This window comes from Cydia pomonella, chromosome 1 (genome assembly GCF_033807575.1).
Source record: "Cydia pomonella isolate Wapato2018A chromosome 1, ilCydPomo1, whole genome shotgun sequence".
Classification (NCBI taxonomy): domain Eukaryota; kingdom Metazoa; phylum Arthropoda; class Insecta; order Lepidoptera; family Tortricidae; genus Cydia; species Cydia pomonella.
In genome coordinates this window covers 33,700,374-33,721,393 of record NC_084703.1, presented here as the reverse complement: position 1 = coordinate 33,721,393, position 21,020 = coordinate 33,700,374, and the positions used below count along the sequence as shown (strand labels likewise).

General features: G+C 36.3%; 1 protein-coding gene across 6 annotated transcripts in view; it reads right to left on the bottom strand.

The window, feature by feature from the left end:
• LOC133520588 (TAR DNA-binding protein 43-like) overlaps positions 1-14,716 on the bottom strand; it is a 33,556-nt gene extending 18,840 nt beyond the window's left edge. For 2 of the 6 annotated variants that reach the window (XR_009799780.1, XR_009799779.1), the window contains exons 1-2: positions 12,702-14,209; positions 11,836-11,919 (exon numbers count right to left, since the gene is read on the bottom strand). Coding sequence is in view for 3 of the 6 variants with exons in the window: in XM_061855123.1 (XP_061711107.1) it covers positions 11,715-11,743; positions 11,836-11,919; positions 13,800-14,046 (360 nt within the window). In the remaining 3 variants the exon portion in view is untranslated. Of the gene's footprint in view, positions 1-11,612; positions 11,744-11,835; positions 11,920-12,701 lie in introns of those variants that run through there. The other 4 variants (XM_061855112.1, XM_061855103.1, XR_009799778.1 and 1 more) reach the window with 3 other exon arrangements.
• Between the last annotated feature and the right edge of the window lie 6,304 nt (positions 14,717-21,020).

Sequence of the window (21,020 nt, the reverse complement as noted above, 5' to 3'; positions counted from 1 at the left end):
AATTGTATAGTAGTACTTTTTAATAAAAATGGGTATAAAAGGTCTTATTTATAATTTTATTATGCGATGCGCTGTAGAAAAATTCCACGTAATCAATTATATCAATGGCAGCTTTAGTCTTTGTTGGTTCGGTGATAACGACTTACCGACAACCTTTTTTGTCTCTTTCGCTCTCATAGGAAAGGGTAGTTCAAACCCTAAAGAATGGAATTACTTGACTACCTGTGTTTGCCCAGTTTAAGCTAACACCATCAGTTTCTAACATACTAGAAGACAGCGAAAAATTTAGAGCAAGATTTCGGATTGGGCCATTTGATTTAAGACAAATAACATTAAATTATAAATTGATATTGTCATATATTTAAGAAAAAATGACAAATGACAATGTCTAAACAACAAACCGAAAAAATAATTTAATAATATTGGTTTGTTCCTATTCCTAGTTACAAATAACATTAAGTCATTTGACAATTCCCATACAATACAATAAAATAGTCAGATATTCTCTCTTTAATTTCGTGATAAAATCGTGTATATACTATACTAGCATTCGTTTTTACACGTGAAACAATCTTTTCTTTATTCCATGGCGATGAATTTAAGAATTGTTGATTCTAAAAACCGAAACCGGTTTTAAACGGTTTCGGTTTTTTTTGTTAAAACCGAAGAAAAAACCGGTTTTTGCATTCCCTAGTCGTGGTTTACGTATAACCAAATCCCTCGCGGGGGCCACTCTTATTAGCTTAGCCTGCTAGACCCTTTTTATTCATTTGGACTAAAAAATTGTTTTAAGAAGTTTGAACTTGTTACTAGACTTTTTTTGCACTTTCGATGTCAAGACCAAATGGAATGTAGGTATAATAAATGCGTAAAACTGTTGATCAGAAGTGCCTATACTAATTATTTATAATTGTGTACTATCGGCAAATTCTCTAACTAATTTGCGCTATGTAATGGACGTATGTTGGTTTTTTACGATAATTCTCTATCATGTGAACCGATTTCAAAAATTGTTCTTTTATTTGAAAAAAAAAGTGTCTTTAATGTAATCTCATAGAAATTTCAAGTCTTATAAACACAGGTAAAGTTGGTTAAATTGCGAATTAAATTTTGATTTGTTTTTTTGTGAATTAATTAAAAGTTATCATGATATAGAGGTCTGATTATATTTTTCCTGTAAAATTTATAGTAATGTTAATATTATATAAAAAAAATATTTTCTTCGCTAAACTTCGGAGATAAGGGGGGGGGGGGGGGGGAGGTATTTGTGTCACATTTTTCTTCATAAATTTTTTTTTTCACTACTAAAAAATAATAAAGAAAATATTTTGTAATGGTCAATTTCAGCTCTTTCAAATGATAGGTACCCCCCACTTGACCTAGTCACTATACTTTGAAATGTTGCCTCCTCTTCATATTGGGCATTTCCCATAGTTATTAAAAATAATATAAATAAATAATAATTTCAACAAAGCAATATTAAGTAGAAAACAGTCAACAATCAAATGAATTAGATTATTTACATTAAAATACGTCATGTGTGACGTGTGCAGTCAAGGAAAGAAAGACTAAATGTATTGTTTCTCTTTCTTCTTTCAATGGAACGCTTTTACAGTTTCATTTCCTCGAAGAAGGCCAGTGGTTAATACTATTAAACTAAAAGTGCTATCTTTAAAAAAAACATGATGGGTCATTGACCTGTCCCAGTAAAATGTAAGTAGTGTGCGTGAAGTGCGCTTGTGTGTTGACAGAATCTGAAAATTTTCTCATCGATACCGTCGCCTTTATATTCTTGAAGTGACAATTACATTCACACTTTATCAGGCCTGATATCAGACCCCATTTCGGGCCCGAGAAAGAGTATTTTTCCGTTTCACCAAATATCGGCACCTTCACCTTTTACAATATTTGATATGTAAAAAAAAATTATACATATACAAAAATATCAAACATTGAACATGGTAAATATAGACAAAGTATTTTTTACATTTCAAATATTGCTAACGATGTGCTGATATTCCGTGAAACGAAAACTCGGGTGTAATTTCGGGCCTGATATGCGATTTCGGGAAATGGGGATGTAATTGGCGCTTAAGTGAAGTTAATAAACTAGCACGGCAAAATCTATTATAATCTTATACCTTTAAACGATTATACAATAACAATAATAATAATTTAGCCTATATACGTCCCACTGCTGGGCACAGGCCTCCTCTCATGTGCGAGAGGGCTCGGGCTATAGTCCCCACGCTATACAATACGACTGAAATATATCTTATACCTTTAAACGAGCAATTCTTGTATATATATTTCTGTGATCTCGGAAACGGCTCTAACGATTTCGATGAAATTTGGTATATGGGAGTTTTTGGGGGTATACAATCTATCTAGATTAGTCTTATGTTTGGGAAAACGCGTGTTTTCGAGTTTTCATGCGTTTTTCTTTCGACGCAGAATATGGTCGCTAATTTCGTGTTACCGGCCACTGTCCGTCTGGTCCAGCGGGTTAAGACGCGGACTGCTAAACGAGTGTTACGAGTTCGAATCTCGCCCGGTGAATTAACTTTTGTTTTTTTTTTAATGTTCTAGTTTATATATAATTTTTTATTGTTTTAGACAAGTTTAATTTAGTAAAAAAATGTAGTTAAGATTATCACCTATAGACCACCATATTACAATAAATAGTTATAACCGAGCAAAGCTCGGTCGCCCAGGTACTGATATTTATATTAATTAATATAACTAACGCAGTATACAACAGATGGCGCTGCGCTTTGCTTAACGAGACTTCGATAGGAATCGTATGCCTGGGCTTTACTTTTTTAGATCTTTTTATATCTCACTTAAAGTGAGAAAATATATATAATTATTTATATGGTAAATATGATAATTTGTCATTACCATGTACTAACGTCATACCAAGCACATAAAATGTCATCACCATGACACTTCAAAATTGTGAGGTCCATATCTTCGTAGATAAAATTTCACAGAAAGGTACCAAAACGTTTTTCAAAATCCTTGCATCTTAGACATTCCATAATGGTCAAACAAATACATAAAATATTTTTTTTTACCTTGGAACTGCCAATTTACACCAAATCAAATAATGACCCAAAAGCGGTTTTGACATTTTTTCAACGATTTCAACACGTTCACAAGTTTCGGTTTCGGTCGAAACTAGAGCCAAAGCCGAACCTTCGATTTCGGTTTTGGCAAAAAAACATGTCCGGTCGGACACTAGGATGTACTCGACGTTGGCAAGATGAGAACAACCGACAATAATGCCAATAATATGCCTGAGTATTCTGAGTAACTCCCCGGGACGGCGACATGCCCGTTTATATAGTGTTGGTAGGAACTCAAGTCTTTTGAGTCTAAATTGATGAACTCGACTCGTTTTTACGAGACTCAGAGCTTAAAAAACTTCTGAGTCTTTTAAGTCCCGAATCGAGTCCTTTATTGAGTCTTTTTAAAGCGCAAATCAAAAGGACTCGAGTCTCCGAATAAAGACTCGGTCAACAAATTTTATAGGTTTTACCTAAACTACAGTAAAGGAAATAGGCGTTATTGTATGATTTATTTTATATACATCCATGAATTTTACATAAAGACAACGCACTTCGAAGTTATTTGTAAAAAAATTACAAGTCTCCGAAAAGGACTCAAGTCTCTACAAACGACTCGGGACTCTAATAAGTCGAAAAGGACTCGAGTTTCGTCTTAATTATAAGAGTCTGAAAAACTGAGTCGAGTCTTAAAGCAGAGTAGACGTGTGCGCCGATTTAAAAATGATCGGCGGCCGCGTTTGCCAAAAAATCGGCGGCGGCGGCGGCGGCGTGTTTTCGGCGTGACCTTGATTTACAGGTTTCTAAAGAAAAATCATCTATTTGTTGTTTTTCTTGAAAATCTGATCAATCCAGATTGCTATAAGTGAAATACGTATAGTTTTGAATAGGCTGTGAGTAAATTAGGATTTGTAAATTAATATAGGATAGGTATAATAACTTGATTTCCCTTGTAATTGGCTTGCATTAAGTTACCTCAACCTGGTCCCAATGACCTTCGATCCTAACTGTAACTCTCCATTTTCTCACGATTTCCATGTCTTATCGTATTAAAAATGAGGTAGTTTAACAAAATAGAACTCCAAATATCTTTGAAATTTACTAGACATACTGAACTGCTATAGCTGCCCTTTAATGGTTTTCTTATCGTACAAGCACCATTTTCTCTTTGCTGAGGATCGCGACCACATGTAATTTGTCTCCATTTCGTGCGGTCATAAGCCGTGTGGACTGACCGGTGCAGACTGCCGCCAGGCGACATCTTCATAACGTTCGACCATCTCACACATGCTCCACCCCGAGCACGTTTGCCATTAATTCGGCCTAAATGCATGTTTCTTCACATCATGCGTTGAAAACCGCTTAATATGCTCTAAGCTAAGGGCTCGTCCATGGAGAGCCGGGAGGGGTTTGGTCTTCTTGCTGTCCAAGTTATGAGCAGCAATCTTCAATAGCGTCAACCTTTGCCACGTAAAACTTTTGAGACTCCACATTTCGACACCATACTGGAATATTGCGACGAGAGCTCATACCAACTGCACTTTAGTTGCACGTCGAATACCTCTGGCCGCGTAGCTAACATGCCAATCACTTACGCTCCGTAGCGATCGAAACCCGATTGTCATTGTCAAACTAATCTGGAAGAATGATACAGAGATTGTCGTAACGATAGCGATTGACACCTTCAGGCGCGGATACAAGGGGGGGGGGGGCATAGGGGCAATGGCCCCCCCCTAAAACCCTGGCTCTCACATTACTAAATTGAGTAAATTTTATTTTTTACCAAAAATATATGATTTTCTCAAAATGGCCCCCCCCCCTAAGCCAAATCTTGTATCCGCGCCTGGACACCTTGGCTAGGGCTGTTCTTCCAGATCTTGTCGAGGTTAGCCATAGCACTCTTAACCATGCCAGCTCTGCGGCGTATCTCGGAGGTGCCACAACCGGTACTGGTTAACAACCCAAGATTTACAAAATAGCTCGTTTTTTTGTAATCGCCGAGTGCGTTGATAACTGGGATTATGTTTGCTCTGTTTACTACCATTTCTGTGGTCTTAGCATGGTTGATCTTAAGCCATTTCTATGTATTTCTTTTTGTTATTCCCGTCAACCAGGTGAAAATAGTAGCACAGTTTTGGTGTTTAAGTTTGCCATCATCTATAATAATTCAATGTTTTTTGAGAACAATAATAACTGCATCAATAAATTGCTCTGATATTTGGATTAAGATGATATGAGATGATATTGTGTAAAATTTGACGATTTAAAAGTGCTTGTTGCTAGGCCTATTTGAATAAAGAATATATTGACTTTGACTTTGACAAGGACTTTTGTACAGTCAGCGTCAAATACTTTGTAGCAACCAAAGTAGCCAAATAGTTCGGTACACCATATATTTAGTATGGTGTACCGAACTATTTGGCCACTTTGACTGCTACCAAGTATTTGACGCTGACTGTACCGAGTCATATTACCGTTGTTGTTAGATGGCCGACTATAGAAAGGGCTTATAACTACCACAAAAATGCATGTTTGGTTAATTGAAAGGCCCAGGTGACTGTAAACATAGCACCGTGTGACAAGAAAATGTCGCGTCATTAATCGCGCGCTAGTTAGTTTTCCTTTTCTGTTGCACCTTGAGATCCCATGGTACATGAGCCCTGTGTTTTCTTTGCCTAATTAATTGTAATCCTTTCATGACTAAACATTCTCTCTTAGTATGTGAGGTGAGGGCATAAAAATTCTAATTAATAGTTGAATGTGAATTCATAATTAACAGAGAAAAACCCAACTTCATATATCGCTCCCTCATCTGTCTTGACGCTGAATACTGAGGATTGATCAGTAATTTTAATTGTCAAATACTTTGTACAACTAGCTTCATTTAGTTAATAATTGATGTATTTAACAACTGTAACATATTAATACAAAAAACTAAATTGTAATCCAAATACCAAGTTGGAATAGCTAATTAACAACGCTCAAGGTCACGCCGATCATTTATCGGCGGCGGCGGCGTGGCAAAAAAACCCGGCGGCGACGGCGCGCCGGCAGTCGTCCGGTTTTATATCCCACAGCCTAGTACTTAGTCCATCGCTCTCACCCTATAGCCTAGCTAGTACATTTTAGATTCCATCTCTCAATAGTCCTTACACCCAGGCGGGAGTGCTGCCTCTGCGTGCGTCCCATCCCATGACACAGGCAAGGGCAGAATCCGCACAGTGTAATGTACAGTCACGTCTGAAAATATCAGTACGAAAAATATGCCAAAAATATGTATACACTACCTTAATATATGGGCAATAAAGTCGTGTATACATATTTTTGGCACTTTTTTCGTATCGATATTTTCAGACGTGACCGTACCCCTTACATTTGCATGCGCACGCCTCCCAAACGTCCGGAGCACCATAATTGTTTTGTGATATGTAAAGAATTTCAAATCATTGCATAATTCCTTCAATTAATAATTCGTGTTGCTTTTTTTAGTGTCCGACCGAAACATGTTTTATTGCCGATTTTGGTTCTAGTTTCGGCCGAAACCGAAACTTTCGTTGGACCGTTACCCATGAAAAAGTAAATACCTATAATTCGAATAGGTGGTACAATAAAAAGTTTAGTATTTTTAAAGGTCACAATCAACCAAGCTCCAATAAGGCCTGTTCAATTTACTGAGTGGACACTTATACACCTCTTTTAATCTGCTAATTTAAAAACAATTGGCGAAAGTTCGCAACAAGCTCTTATTCATCAATTGCTACATATTTGTTCTCCAGCAGTCAAATACTTTTCCCAATGCTTCGAATTAATCTAGACCTTTGCATGTTAGCTGTGCAATTATGATGCACAGGCAAGTATTCACTGCTAAACTGTAAGTCAAACGCAAATCAAAATACCTATTTTAAACATTTGGAGAGCATCAAAGAATTGAAGAGTTTACAAAATCACAGCCCAGAAGTTAGTTCTAAAAATATCTTATCGGCGAAATTCCAGAAAGTAGACGTTAGCGTAGGAACAGTTTAAAATATCCTATAAAAAGCATAAAATGGCCAAAAGAATTGCAGAGCAGCAATCGCGGCTACCTGTACAGGATTTTACTAATAGTAGATTATTAACCAAGGGATAAAAGGCACTCATTTTAGTAGAGGTAGTTAGGCGCTCGAATAGTCCGAGGCTGAAATTATGCTTTTCACCCGATAGTAAAGTGCACATGTTTATAAAAAAAACATGACAAAGTATTAACTTTTATAGTATTTCTAGAGGGTACTTTCAATTAACAATTTAGGCAAAATTATTGTTGTTAATGGAATGAGAAGTTAAATATTAGAATGGAAATTGTATAACAAATCCATTTAAACCAAAACTTCAATTGATTATCCCAAAAAATCATACTTTGAAACTAAAATGCTCTAGTGAGGAGTGTCTTTTCAAAAGGGCTTAATTATTTCCACTATAAACTTTTTTCAGGAAATCGAGAAAAACATAAATCCACGGTTTTCATTTCGTAATTATTATTTTATTTTCGATATTGTACTAAAGTAAGTTGACATAAATGCTATGGCACTGCATACGTTTTTTTATCAATCTAAATAATAATTTAAGCTACTATACAATTTCAGAACTAAGCACTTTTGATGCCTTCAGGAATTAAGCCGTTTTCTTGTGGCCTTGTGAGATATTCACTTTTTAGATTTGCACATTTCATTGAATACTTTTTCGAAATCGATAACTTTTTACTCAGAAATTAAAATTCACTACTAATATTCATTCGAGTATAAGTTATTAATTAATTTAATTATTATACATGAAGTAGTATGTAAATTTCAAAGTGGCAATTCTTAATGATATTAATGGTTAAAATAAACCTTAATATGAAATAAACATGTTTAATATTTATTGTTTCGTAGTTACTGGGCTAGACGATAATCAAAGTGCAATAACAATATCAGCCAAGGAACACTGTGTATGTATAAGGAAGAAATAAGCCCTTTTGATCCGAACTTCGATATTTGAACCTCTTTTTAGAGAACAAGAAGGGACTTTTTAGAACTTTAATCTTAATGCAAATGCGTAATTTTATGTTATAATATTAGCAGACTAGCATTGATAGTTAAAAAATGAAGAGAAATGGAAATAAGTCCTTTTGAAAAGACACTCCTCTGGCGATACAGACTTTTCTGTACACTTCATAGAACAACAATGAGCCTCAAAGCATGAGAAATGAAAAGATTAATCTCATTGCATTTTAATGGATGACAAAATGTACGAAAAATATGAATAAAGTAATTTAACAAGACCTCAACATTACACTGCTGTCATATTAGGACAACATGTACCCGGTGAGGAGAAATCCATAAACACAGATACATTCGGGAAGAAAGTTCTTGCCTGATAGCCAATTTATTCCAGTTTCCTAAAAAGTGCGTTCAATTTGCAAAAGTAACATATTGGTAGCGAATTCAGAAAGACTATCCCTGCTTTGTTTTGGCCTGATTTGGCAAGTGCCGCACTATGCTGGTCAGACAGTGGACCTTAGTAATTCAATATGAGTGGTAAGTAGGTACTGGGGCATTGTAAAGGTGAACTTAAGAAATGATAGGCGAGAAGCTAAACGTTTAGAATAATTTAAACGAATGTAATAATTTGCAGATTCTCGACAAGCGTCAAAAATGTATATGCAGGCATTTATGTGGCGCATACGAGTATATTTCGAAAATTTTACCAATTTATTTACATTCTATTCGCACTTCTATATCATTGAGTTCCGTTTTATTATGTTTAGGGAAATAAAACGTTTCTAGACCAACTAATTGTGTGCTACTCTGCAGAGGCGCCACCACGATGAAAATTAATGAATTATATGATGGAATGATGTACCTAAAACGTACATCATGTGCCTATAATGTTTATGGCTGTACCTCTACTAGGGAGCGAAATAATGCGCATTGAAAGTGGCGCCGCTGGGGAGCATACTCTGTAGCGGCGCCACTTAGTATACATAGATAGAAATGTAATCAGCTATTGTTTTCTTATGGAAATTGATGTACTACTGCTGTTTATTACGTATGTATTCAAAATATTCATTAGTGATTTTATTTATTTCCATTAATTCCGCGTTCCGTGAGCGTCAGGATGGCTGGTGAACCTGAGCGAATTTCAACGAAATATTTCTAAACATATTGTACCTTCTGTGTACCTTTAGCAGAAACCAGTGTACCTCTCCCTAAAACGAGATATCTAACAAAAAAGGTCCACCCGCCATTCTGACGTCAGGATGGCGGGTGGACTTATTTAATTTGCTTTATTTCACAAAAATGTATGTGGTTATACCTCTAGTGTACCTTCAATAAAAACCAGTGTAATGCTCCCTAAAGTCAGATATTTTAAAAATAAGTTCCACCAAGGTGAACCTAATATTGGGCGTAACATATTTTGGGAAGAGATGCAGCTATTTTTATTTAAGGTACACTGAGGAACACTAGAGGTACAATATGTTTATAAATATTCCGTTAAAACTCGCCTGGACCTATTAAATCTTACTTTATATCACGCAAAATGTATGTAGTTATACTGTACCTCTAGTGTACCTTTAATAAAAAATTCCTCTTCCAAAATTAAGTTTCGTCCATCGTTGGACCTTATTTTTTAAATATGTTGTTTTAGGGAGAGTTATACTGGTTTTTATTGAAGGTAAAATATAAGTAATATAACTACATACATTTTGCTAGAAATAATGCAAGATTTCATAGGTGCACCCACCAACCTGAAGTCTGGTTAGCGGGTGGACCTTCTTTTGAGCCTAGCTTGTTTTAGGGATAGATAAACTGATTTCTATTAAAGTTTACAGAGGTACACTGAAGGTACAATCAAGGCTCGGAACCGGTTTATAAAATACCGGTAAAAACTGGTTTATTTCGGTGTTCCTCCGAAATTTATAAGAACGCTTTAGCTTTGTTTAGAGCGTTTTAGGGAGAGGAACACTGGGTTCTGTTAAAAGTACACTGAGGTACATACACAGAAGGTACAATATGTTTATAAATATGTATTTCGTTGAAATTCGCTCAGGTCCACCCGTCATCCTGAAGCTCAATGAACGCGGAATCAATGAAAGTAAATAAAATCACTAATTAATGATTTTAATGATTATTTTCAGTACGTACGTAGCAAACAGCAGTAGTACATCAATTTACATAAGAAAAAAATAGCTAATATCATTTCTATCTCTATGTACTAAGTGGCGCCGCTACAGAATATGCTCCCCAGTGGCGCAACTTTCAATGCGCATTATTTGCGCTCCCTAGTAGAGGTACAGCCATAAACATTATAGGTACATGATGTACGTAATTTCGTCATATAATTTATTAATTTGTGGTGGCGCCGCTCCCGCGCTGCAAAGTAGCACACAACTAATTGATTTATATTACACCTATAATTTTCATCTGCAAAATATTTATTACAATACTAATTTTACAATCTCAGTAGCGGCTTTGCATAGATTCAAACATTCAACGCATTCTTAAGTAATTACGGGGATTAATTTTGAAAACTTGTTAAGTTTTGGTACCAAAAAACGGGACCGTATTACTAACTCTTCTTTCCGTCTGTCCGTCCGTCTGTCTGTCACCAGGCTGTAACTCATGAACCGTTATAGCTAGACAGTTGAAATTTTCACAGAAAATGTATTTCTGTTGATGCTATAACAACAAATACTAAAACAAAATAAAATTAATGTTTAAGTGGGGCTCCCATACAACAAACGTGTTATTTTTGCCGTTTTTTGCGTAATGGTACGGAACCCTTCGTGCGCAACTCCGACTAACTACCTCTACTACTACTACTACTACTACTACTAACCTACCTTCAAGTAGATTCTGGCCATAGTAGCTCCCGCTTTGGGTTACTTAAAAATTTCCAATCATTACTCCTTCAGGGGATGAATTTTTAAAAACGCTAAAATTCCTTTTCTCGTGCTCTAACAATATGCAAATATACAAAGTTTCAAGTTCCGCACTCGAAAAACACATTTTAATCTCCATACCATCTTTCAACCCCTTTTTCACCACCTTGTGGGATGAATTTTCAACAAGGCTGAAATAAATTTTCTTCCATTTTAATAAAAAAAATTTTTAAATAGTTCCTAGCTCAAAATAAAACTTGAACCCCGTACAAACTTTCATCCCCTTTTTAACCTCCTTAGGGGTTGAATTTCTCAAAATCGCTTCTTAGCTCTTATACACTTTATAAATGCAACCTAGTGTATAAATTTCAACTTTCTAGCATATGTAGTTTCGGCTCTGCGTGATGAGTCAGTCAGAACATGTGCATTTATATATATATAGATAGATATTGGGTGTCCACGAAGTAAATTGAACAGTCTTTACACTAAAAAATAGATACGAAAGTACAAGATCATAAGTTTCGGTGCGGCCGGCGATTTTTGTGTCGAAACCTGCCGAAACCGAAACTTCGGTCGGACACTACTTTTTTACCATTATGAGAATGGTCATGCTCTTCAGGTCAATAGTTGTAAAAAATATGAACCACTTAATAAAATAAAATTATATCTTATAAAGTATTCTCATCAACAATACTGAAGTGTATTCAACTTAACAACAAATAACATTGATTAGGCACTTCTTTCAGCGATCACTTCATCCTTAATACCTCCCTTATGGCTGTGGAAAATAATATACTTGTATGACTAAAGGAGCAAATAAGATTTAAGGTACACATACTAATTGTGAGTAAATATGCATTATGATTTTACCTCCCATCTTCCCCGAGCATGTAAAGAGCGGCTGTGGAGTTTCTTCTGGCATCACTATTTGAATCCCAATTTCACATGTTATATCTGAAAGTAATATAACAGAACTAATAAGTTGTAATTGAAATGTAACAAATTATTGTGTAATAGATAGTAAATTGAATATATGCAAAGGTTGATGTTTATTACAATCCACATAAACAATATTACTACCAATTCATAAAATGCTTAATGCTACAGGGGTGTCAACAGACAAATAACAACAAATGGTAATCATCCATATATCACAGCTGACCCTCACTGAACATACTGTAACCCACTCACCATATTCCAGCTTGTTGTATCTGGCTCAGACTTCACTCCTGCGGCTGAAGCACAGCCACTTGTCACACACACCTGTGCACACCATGCCCATGGCATCCTGCTCTTCATTAAAAAACGTAAGGAACCTTCCAGTCAGAAGTAAAACATTCATTCCTACATATTCAATTCCCAAGGGTAAAACATTCCCAGTGTCATATTCCATATTGACTATCATACGTCCAAGACTTCAAAATATTACCCAACATAAGAGAATCACTCCCTCTTTTAAAATTAAAACATCCATCACAGAATACATACTTATTTATTAATATAATACCCTCAGCACTCCACATCACAAAATAACACACTGCTTTTGTCAGCTTACATTAAAATACAATTGGTACATGAGGTATGTTTTTTCATTACCACTTAAAGAGTTATGTAATTCTACACTGTTTGACTTTGAATTTGGAATAATAATTAATTAAATAACACTCTGATCTTAACCTAGTGATGACCATATAAACATATACAAGCCAACATGTACCACAGCAGTACTTTCTCACCTCATGTCTGGGGCTTGTTGTTCCATGCACTGCTTGACACAGGAGGGCCTGACCCGTTGTTGCCATTACCTCCCCACCCTCCTTGGCCATTCGACCAATTTCCTTGGCCCCAGTTGCCACTCTTATTGCCATTCCAACCTTGGTTGCCACCTCCTTGGTTCCATGATGGAGGAGGACCACTCTGACCCCAATTTTGATTGCTGTTCCAATTTTTTCCCGAATTGCTTTGAGGAGGACCCCCTTGCCAATTAGGACCCCCATTACCAGGTCCTCCTAGAAATCCTCCCCATCCTGCTTGATTTAATGCAGCTGCTACAACACTTATAGGTAAATTGAAGTTGGCCGGTGGGCCTCCATTTGGATTGATGCCCAAGTTTTGCATATTTAGTGAGTCTATGTTACTACTTCCACCAGAATTATTTGATCCCCCAGAAGGACCTGATCTGTTTCCATCCCAGTTATTTGGCCCATAACCATCATCCTTCCAATTTTGGTTAGATTTGGCTTTAATCTTTGGTGCAGCACTGGAAACAGACACTGATGCTCCTTTAATAACATGGTCTTCACCACATAGGCTTTGAGCTACTTCTGGGTCCAAAAATGTAACAAATCCGAATGCTCGGAATGGTCTTGGAACGAAGACATCTGTTACCTCTCCAAATTTGGAAAAATAATCCCGAAGATCATCTGCGGTCATATCCTCAGTACATCGACCAACAAATACTTTACACGGCATTTGAGGAACTACTCCTTCTTTGGAGTTAGGGATTCGCACATCTACCCAACGCCCTTCTATATTGTGCCGTTGAGCCAAAGCTCTCATTTGAGATACATATGTTGCAAAGCGAATGAAGCCAAATCCCTTAAAGGTACCATTTTTATCCCTCTTAAGCTGAACCATAACAACTTCACCAAATTGTTCAAAGTACTGCCTTATGGACTCTTCTGTTGATTTCCATGGTAATCCAAGACAAATTAAATCAGAACAGGTAAGTTTTTTCTCAAGACGTTTTGTTTTCGCCGCAGAGTTCTCTGGAGAAACATCTTCCATCTTACGTTTGTTTTCTTTGGGGAAAACGCAAATATAAAGATGCTTACCCCAGCCGGCATCATTCGGAGGGTGAAGCTTGCCATCACTCAAACGAATTCCACGGACAGATTTACTTTCAGGATGACGGTACTTCAAGCCGCATGCTCCAGGAAACTGCGCTACAAGCGTTGACAGAAGTAAGGCGCCATCAAGTTCGCAAGGAATTTCCACAGCATTAGCGTCATCTTCATCTTCACTGACTTTAATATACTCGAAGAGGTCCTCATTATAATTACTTCTACTTTTCGAGTTCATTTTAAATCTGAATACAACTGTAAATACTTATTTTCTTGAATATCAGAGTATATTTACGGCTTTCTAACTTTCAATGTAATCGATTTTATATTAATGTAATGGCCGACATCTCGTCAGTCATTTTTTTTCTCGTTGGTCTGATGTTGCCAGCAGAATGAATGGGTAAGATAGGGCATAGATATAATATTCCTAAAGATGGAGTCTAAGCCAGCTGTCAACGTAGCCACACAGGCACAGCCACATTTTTATGTACGATGAGTACCAAAAGTTCTGGCGATATCTTGGAAGATATAACTAGATGGAATCGAAATGCGCATAAATTTCTAGCTGAAAAATTCTGCCGTTTACGGTAAAGGGGTCGTCCAGAAATCATGTGATCATATTTGGCCTATTTTTGACCCCCCGCTCCCCCTTGGTGATTTTAACGCAACTCCCTCACCCCTGCCACAAGATCACGTGATAATAAAATTATGATGCGGGGTACCCTTAGACGCTAAGCAAATCTAATGTCGTTTCTACTGTACATATATGTTCGAGATGCTACCTCTCAAAAACAGGCACCGTAAAAATCTGCTCATCACTTATATACATACATTCTTTCATATATATCCGTTTTTTATAGCAATGGCGGATGATTGAGGAAAAACGTCTCATACTCGTAGCTCCCCATAGAAATAGGATCGACTGACATGTCTCTGTAGCTCCCGCAAATTGTGACAGTTCAGTTCTAAGTTGCGGTTGAAAAGCATGAGTAATGTATATACCTAGTACTTATAATAATTAGGTAGGTAATTGTAAAACAGTTATAACTAACAATAGTAAATACAGTTTGATTGAAACCACTTTTCTCCTTGTTTTCCTTTTATGAACTCAGAAAAAAAGGTCCTTGTACAGATCCCCAAGCTTGGAAATCATATAAAAATACACATTGGACGATAGAGCGGAGTACTTGATCTGATTACATTTTTGAGTAATATTGTTGTTTTCAGCTTTCCCGCTTTGAAAAAAAAATCACGTGATATCTTCCCCCCTGATGATGACCCCCCAATTAATAGGTAAATAAGCCCTCAGAATGTGATAGTGGCGCGCGGTATTGTGGGCATTTTTCTCTGTCACTCTATGTCTTAGTAGGCGTAAAAGAGAAAAATCCCCGCAATTTGCGAATTTCGGTTTTCACGGTAGGCACTGATAAAGTGTATCATATGGAACATTTAAGAGAAAAGTACCTGGGCGACCGAGCTTAGCTCGGTTATAACTATTTATTGTAATATGGTGGTGTGTAGGTGATAATCTTAACTACATTTTTTTACTAAATTAAATAAACTTGTCTAAAACAATAAAAATTAAAAAAATTATTTATAAACTTGAAAATATAAAAAAAAAAAGTTAGGTACCGGGCGAGATTCGAACCCGTAACACTCGTTTAGCAGTCCGCGTCTTAACCCGCTGGACCAGACGGACAGTAGCCGGCAACACGAAATTAGCGACTATATTCTGCGTCGAAAGAAAAACGCATGAAAACTCGAAAACACGCGTTTTCCCAAACATAAGACTAATCTAGATGGATTTTATACCCCCGAAAACCTCCATATACCAAATTTCAGCGAAATCGTTAGAGCCGTTTCCGAGATCACAGAAATATATATACATATATATATATACAAGAATTGCTCGTTTAAAGGTATAAGATTTGGAGTGTTTTTGGTATTTCACCGACACCTGTAAAATTTCTACCGCTTTACGCTTTAAAAGTTGAATGTCCAATTCGTCCCTTGTTTTCTATGTATTTAATGAAAGCTACTGTAATTGGTTTCAATATTATTAACCAATTAAAACTGGTTTTTTGCTCCAGTCATGGAATGTATGGCGCCGTTCATTTTCAAAATATTTAACTTAAACAGCTCTTTGGCTCTTGTTTATGGCAAAATGTAGCCAGCGATTATAAACTGATGGTAAATGCTTGTTTTAAAAGATTTGTCTATACCATACCATTACTGATGCCTGTTCCATTATAGGGGTGTTTACTATAAAGGGGCTCGCGGGGGACGCGCGCTTTTGCTTTGGCTTTTCATTCGGTTACAAACCTTATACCGTGCCCCTTGTGTTTAAAATTGACTAGCTCGACAAGCTCACGAGCTGTGGCCGAGACACAAGACGAGCCACGAGCCGCGAATGTAAATTCGCGCCCGATTCGCGGTCACCGTAGCATCACACACCCACCCACATTTTTATGTACAATTAACAATGAGGAACCAGATGCTTAAAGTCATATCGATAAACTATAGGCCTTTTTTACAATTTTAATTTTACTTGAAAGGACTGCTTAAAATGAATCAGTACCCCTAGTGTAAATATTTTCGACAACGAAACGTGACGTACGCGTTTGCGTTAAGTGTCATTTTGTATGAGATTTTTGACTTTCCAAAACGTCCCGCTTGGCGCGCTGTTCAAAATCCCATACAAAATGAGACTTAACCTAAACGCGAAAGTTACGTTACGCTATCGAATGGAAGTTACACTAGAGGTACTGAACACCATTATAAGTTACCCTTATATAAAGTTGTGCTATAATTAATAACACAATTTTATATTCAACGAGTATGCACCGACCTAGAATATAAACCGGATAGTGTACATTGACCAAAAGTGTGTCAACAGTCATAAAATATGTGTGTGGGATATTAGGATAACATGGAATATATAGTTTGGCGAGGATTTTCTTATTTGTGTATAGTCAGAGAGAATCAAACTGTTTTTCGCTGTACTAGTATTATGGCCACTGAAAAGGGATGGACATAGCTTTTTTTCTCTGCTTTATAAAGCTTCCCAAAACTTTACTTGGAATGGAATGGACATTACATCATGAAACCCATGAGACAATATTAAAATAAACCTAAAAAAGGAAAGTAAAATAATAGCTTTACAATGTTAAAAGTTATTTTATTTGTCTTATACAGTGGAGTTCAACTTTATCAACTATTCCAGTATTTCCAGTGGTGCTACGTTGGCACCGATAGTGGTCTGGTACCTTTTATCTTGATAATGATAACAATGGAAATATGGATGAACCTCTGAAAAGTACCATTTCTATAGACATTTGTCTTTCCCGTTCGTAATATTTAAAAAACTCTCCCTTAGTATTAATATGTTAGCTATTTAGAATACAAAAATTACACGATGGACGTGCCACCGGTGCTGGATGGGTACTGTGGTTAGTACCGTACCGTCGGGTTACTTAAGCCCAGATAACTTTGGCCCATGAAATCGACATTTCTTAGAAGGTGTTGCATGGTTAGCACTGACTGACTAGCACGTTATTATTTCGCGGATTAGCAAAGTAACATTTATGTTTTAGTTAGTATGGATTTCCACAAAGTAACGCCTCATTCTGTTATACCATATTTCACAGACACAGAGTCACACAAACATTAATAACATTATAAATAAATTAGAGCGAGTAGAAGTTAACATACACAACGTCTACTCGCTCTATTTTCTATGTAGGTATAATAATTTTTAGCAACGAAAACTAGTATCAGACATAGATAATATGTTAAGTTTCGTATAATTAAAGCTTGTAATTTTATAATGAGAGCGTTATTTCGATTGTATGGGAGCGGCATTTTAGCGGCAGGTTCGTGTGACTCTTAAGGTTTTAATAAAAAATATAAATTATGACACATTGTCATAATTTATATTTTTTGACTTGCACGTAGTTATTATAGTTAATCCCAATGGCAATAGTTACCCTTCATACGGAAGTTACAGGAAATCAAAAAGCGTGTCTTAACTATCGAGTACAAGAAGGACACTTTTATATTCTCTGTAGAACTTCGCGTAATTACAACTGCACGCAAGTGTAACAACTTTGTTTTACATACTTTAATAGTTTTGAGGCCTTCCTATCAGTAGATAAGGTAAATCGTAAAATACTGGCCACTCTTCAATAATTGGTCACCTTAGTATAGTAATAATACTAATAATTCTATTTACCTATAAACGGAATTCATTTTTTTATAAGTCGGGTAGTTTTGAAGGGTGGCCTGTTATTAACACCTAATTAATATTAAAAACGAATTCTGTTTATAGATGAATAGAATTCATATGTAGTATAAGGTGACCAGTAATTAAACAGTGGCCAGTAATTGACGATTTACCCTATAATTAATTAATTGTCGGTGTTTCCAGCAAGTATAGGTATTAGGTTCTCAATATTAACCCTTCAACTGTCAGAGGTCGAATTGTCAACCAAAAAATCAAGGCGATAGTGGACGTCTGCTTGTCCATACAAACGTAGTCTCCATTTTCCTCTCTGAATATTAACTTTGTGGAAAATATATTTACACAATTTATTGCACCATAGCCATGCCACATCGTTTCACTTTTTTCGATTAAGAGTTATGATCGAAAAACAAATGCAATTACCTTGCAATTTTTTAAAAGTTCTCAACTAATATCTTTGGAATGTACGTACATCAAATTGCGTAAAAATATTTTCTATGTTATCCAGAGAGGAAGTTGGGGACTATATACTTTTGTATGTAGAAGCGTTCACGTAACTTCGTCCCCTTTCCTCTTAAACGTATAAATTTAGAATGGAAATTTGTTTTTTTTTGCTTATCCGTAATCGAGTCTATGCGAATCCAGGGGTTAACATCTTACACATTACTATAAACATAATTTATGCAAACTAGTATATGCTGATGTACACTGCTGTTTGTAAACTCTTTTTATACACATTAAGGTTTCTTTTCGCTTACTTAACACCAAGCTACGCGAGAATTGAATTCAACAGCACCATTTATATATACCTCCATACATTAAGACATCGAAGCTAAAGTCTAATTCTTAATTCTATTTTAACATTCACGTTCAATCACAATATCATGAGATCCAAGCCGATGTCCAATACATAACAATAATTTTATTTATATTATACTTCGATAACAATTATCAATCAAATGGCTTAATCGCGATTGATAACGGCTTGAGGGGCTCGTAACCCCTGTTTATGGGGACACTTCAGTCTTTTGTACAACTGACATACCTAGATTAATAGGCTCATATCCAACGTTCTCACCAGGAACTAGAATTTTTTTAACCATGCATTTGTGATGCCAATTTTTTTTGGGATCCACGTGAGTACGTTGTTTAGTGATACATACATTTACATATTAGAGCATTAACACATGTTCAGATGTGATTTGGCACTGACGGACTCATTCTGATTTAGGAATATAATTGAGACACCCATATAGTGTTATGGACATGCTCATTTTGTTGTGTCTACAGTCTGAATGTAAGGCCTGAGGCTCGAGTTGGGCGTGAAGCGGGGCGGGGCCTGCGGCGTCCATGTTAACAAATGCAAACGTATAGGAGCGGGCTTAGTACACGCTGCTCAAATCACTTGTTGGCTCGACGCCACACTGCACGCCCCGCCGAACGCTCCGCTTAGAGCGTCTACTCAGGCCTTACACTGACAGGTGAACAATCAACTTTTACTACTAGGTCAACCTCGAAATCGCGATAAAAATCTGCAATTTCCTACATTTTGCCTATTGGCCGGGTGCAGGCGGCTTGGCGGGAAAATAAAAACGATCGCAGCGCTTGATGTGGCCAAAGTTGGCGACAAATGTCGCGGTGTATGAATACTTCTCAGTTAGTATGTTCGTGATAAACTCAAAAACTTCTGAACGGATTATCATGTGGTTTTCACCTGTCAATAGAGTGATTCTTGAGGAAGGTTTAGGTGTATAACTTGTTAAGGTTTTGTGTAAATTGGTTGAAATATGACGATGTTTGCTAAAGATGTCGGCTAAAATCACGCCGTCTAAGAGATTTATTCGAAAACGCTGCCTAATCCGTTTAAGATATAACAACACAATGTATGGTGGGATTGTCTCTCATTGATTGGTCTACAAAAAAGTCCGCGATGGTATATATCTATCTTTTAAGGATAATTTACTATACCCATTCTTAACTTATAAAAAAAGATCACATACTTATAATCTGGTATTTGCAAAGCTATTTACACGAATAAATATACACGCACACAAACATATTAACAAATTAAATACGTTAGTTACATTTAGCATTTCATACAGATTTTATATAAATTGAATCGAAATATGTTTAAAATAATTTTAATATGTTCAGTCTTACGAGAATATAAAAAATAAACTTAACGGTTAAACATTTGATCTAGCTTACGTCAACACAGAATTAATGCTTGCTTGTTAAGACAATAGTATGCATACTACAGTATGCTAACATTAGGTGATTGTAATAATAGTTATAATATCAGTTATTGAAAGACCGTCAAAAGCATGCTTTTGGCGCGTAAAGCCAGACGCATAGACTTTGACCAAGCTAAGTTGGCATCGATTTTGATAGCTCAGACTGTGCAAGTGTTATTTTCAACGTCAATCTTCTATGAAATTATCAATTATCTCCTCATCTTCATTCTGTCTGTCGTCTGTCAAGTCAAGCGTATGGCCGAGAACGATGACGAACGAGGTAACATAATCGTACTGTAGGTGTAAGTTGCCGTTTAAAATCCATAAAAAGGACAACGTTTTTATATTTAAAAACATCATACGTATTCGCTAAAAGAACTTCACAAGGTATGCTATCAAAACACAACAAAACATACATTTTTTTTCTATAATATGTAACGAAAGATCAACGAATAATATTGACATAATAGTATTAAATACAAAAATAATTCTTACTATTTCCAGTAAAGCTAAAAACCAAATGTGTTTAACCTTAGAAAGGAATAGATTTTGCGCATTTAACTGCATTATAACAAATGTTTTTGAAGAAGATAATCTTTATTTTGTTGCGCTCATTATACTTGAGCGCCTACCCAGTTGCCAACGCTAGGCGGCGCTGCCATCTTGCACCCGGCCAATACATTTTCTTATAAGTTGTCTAAAACACCCAAGGTTCCACAAACACCTCTCTATATATAA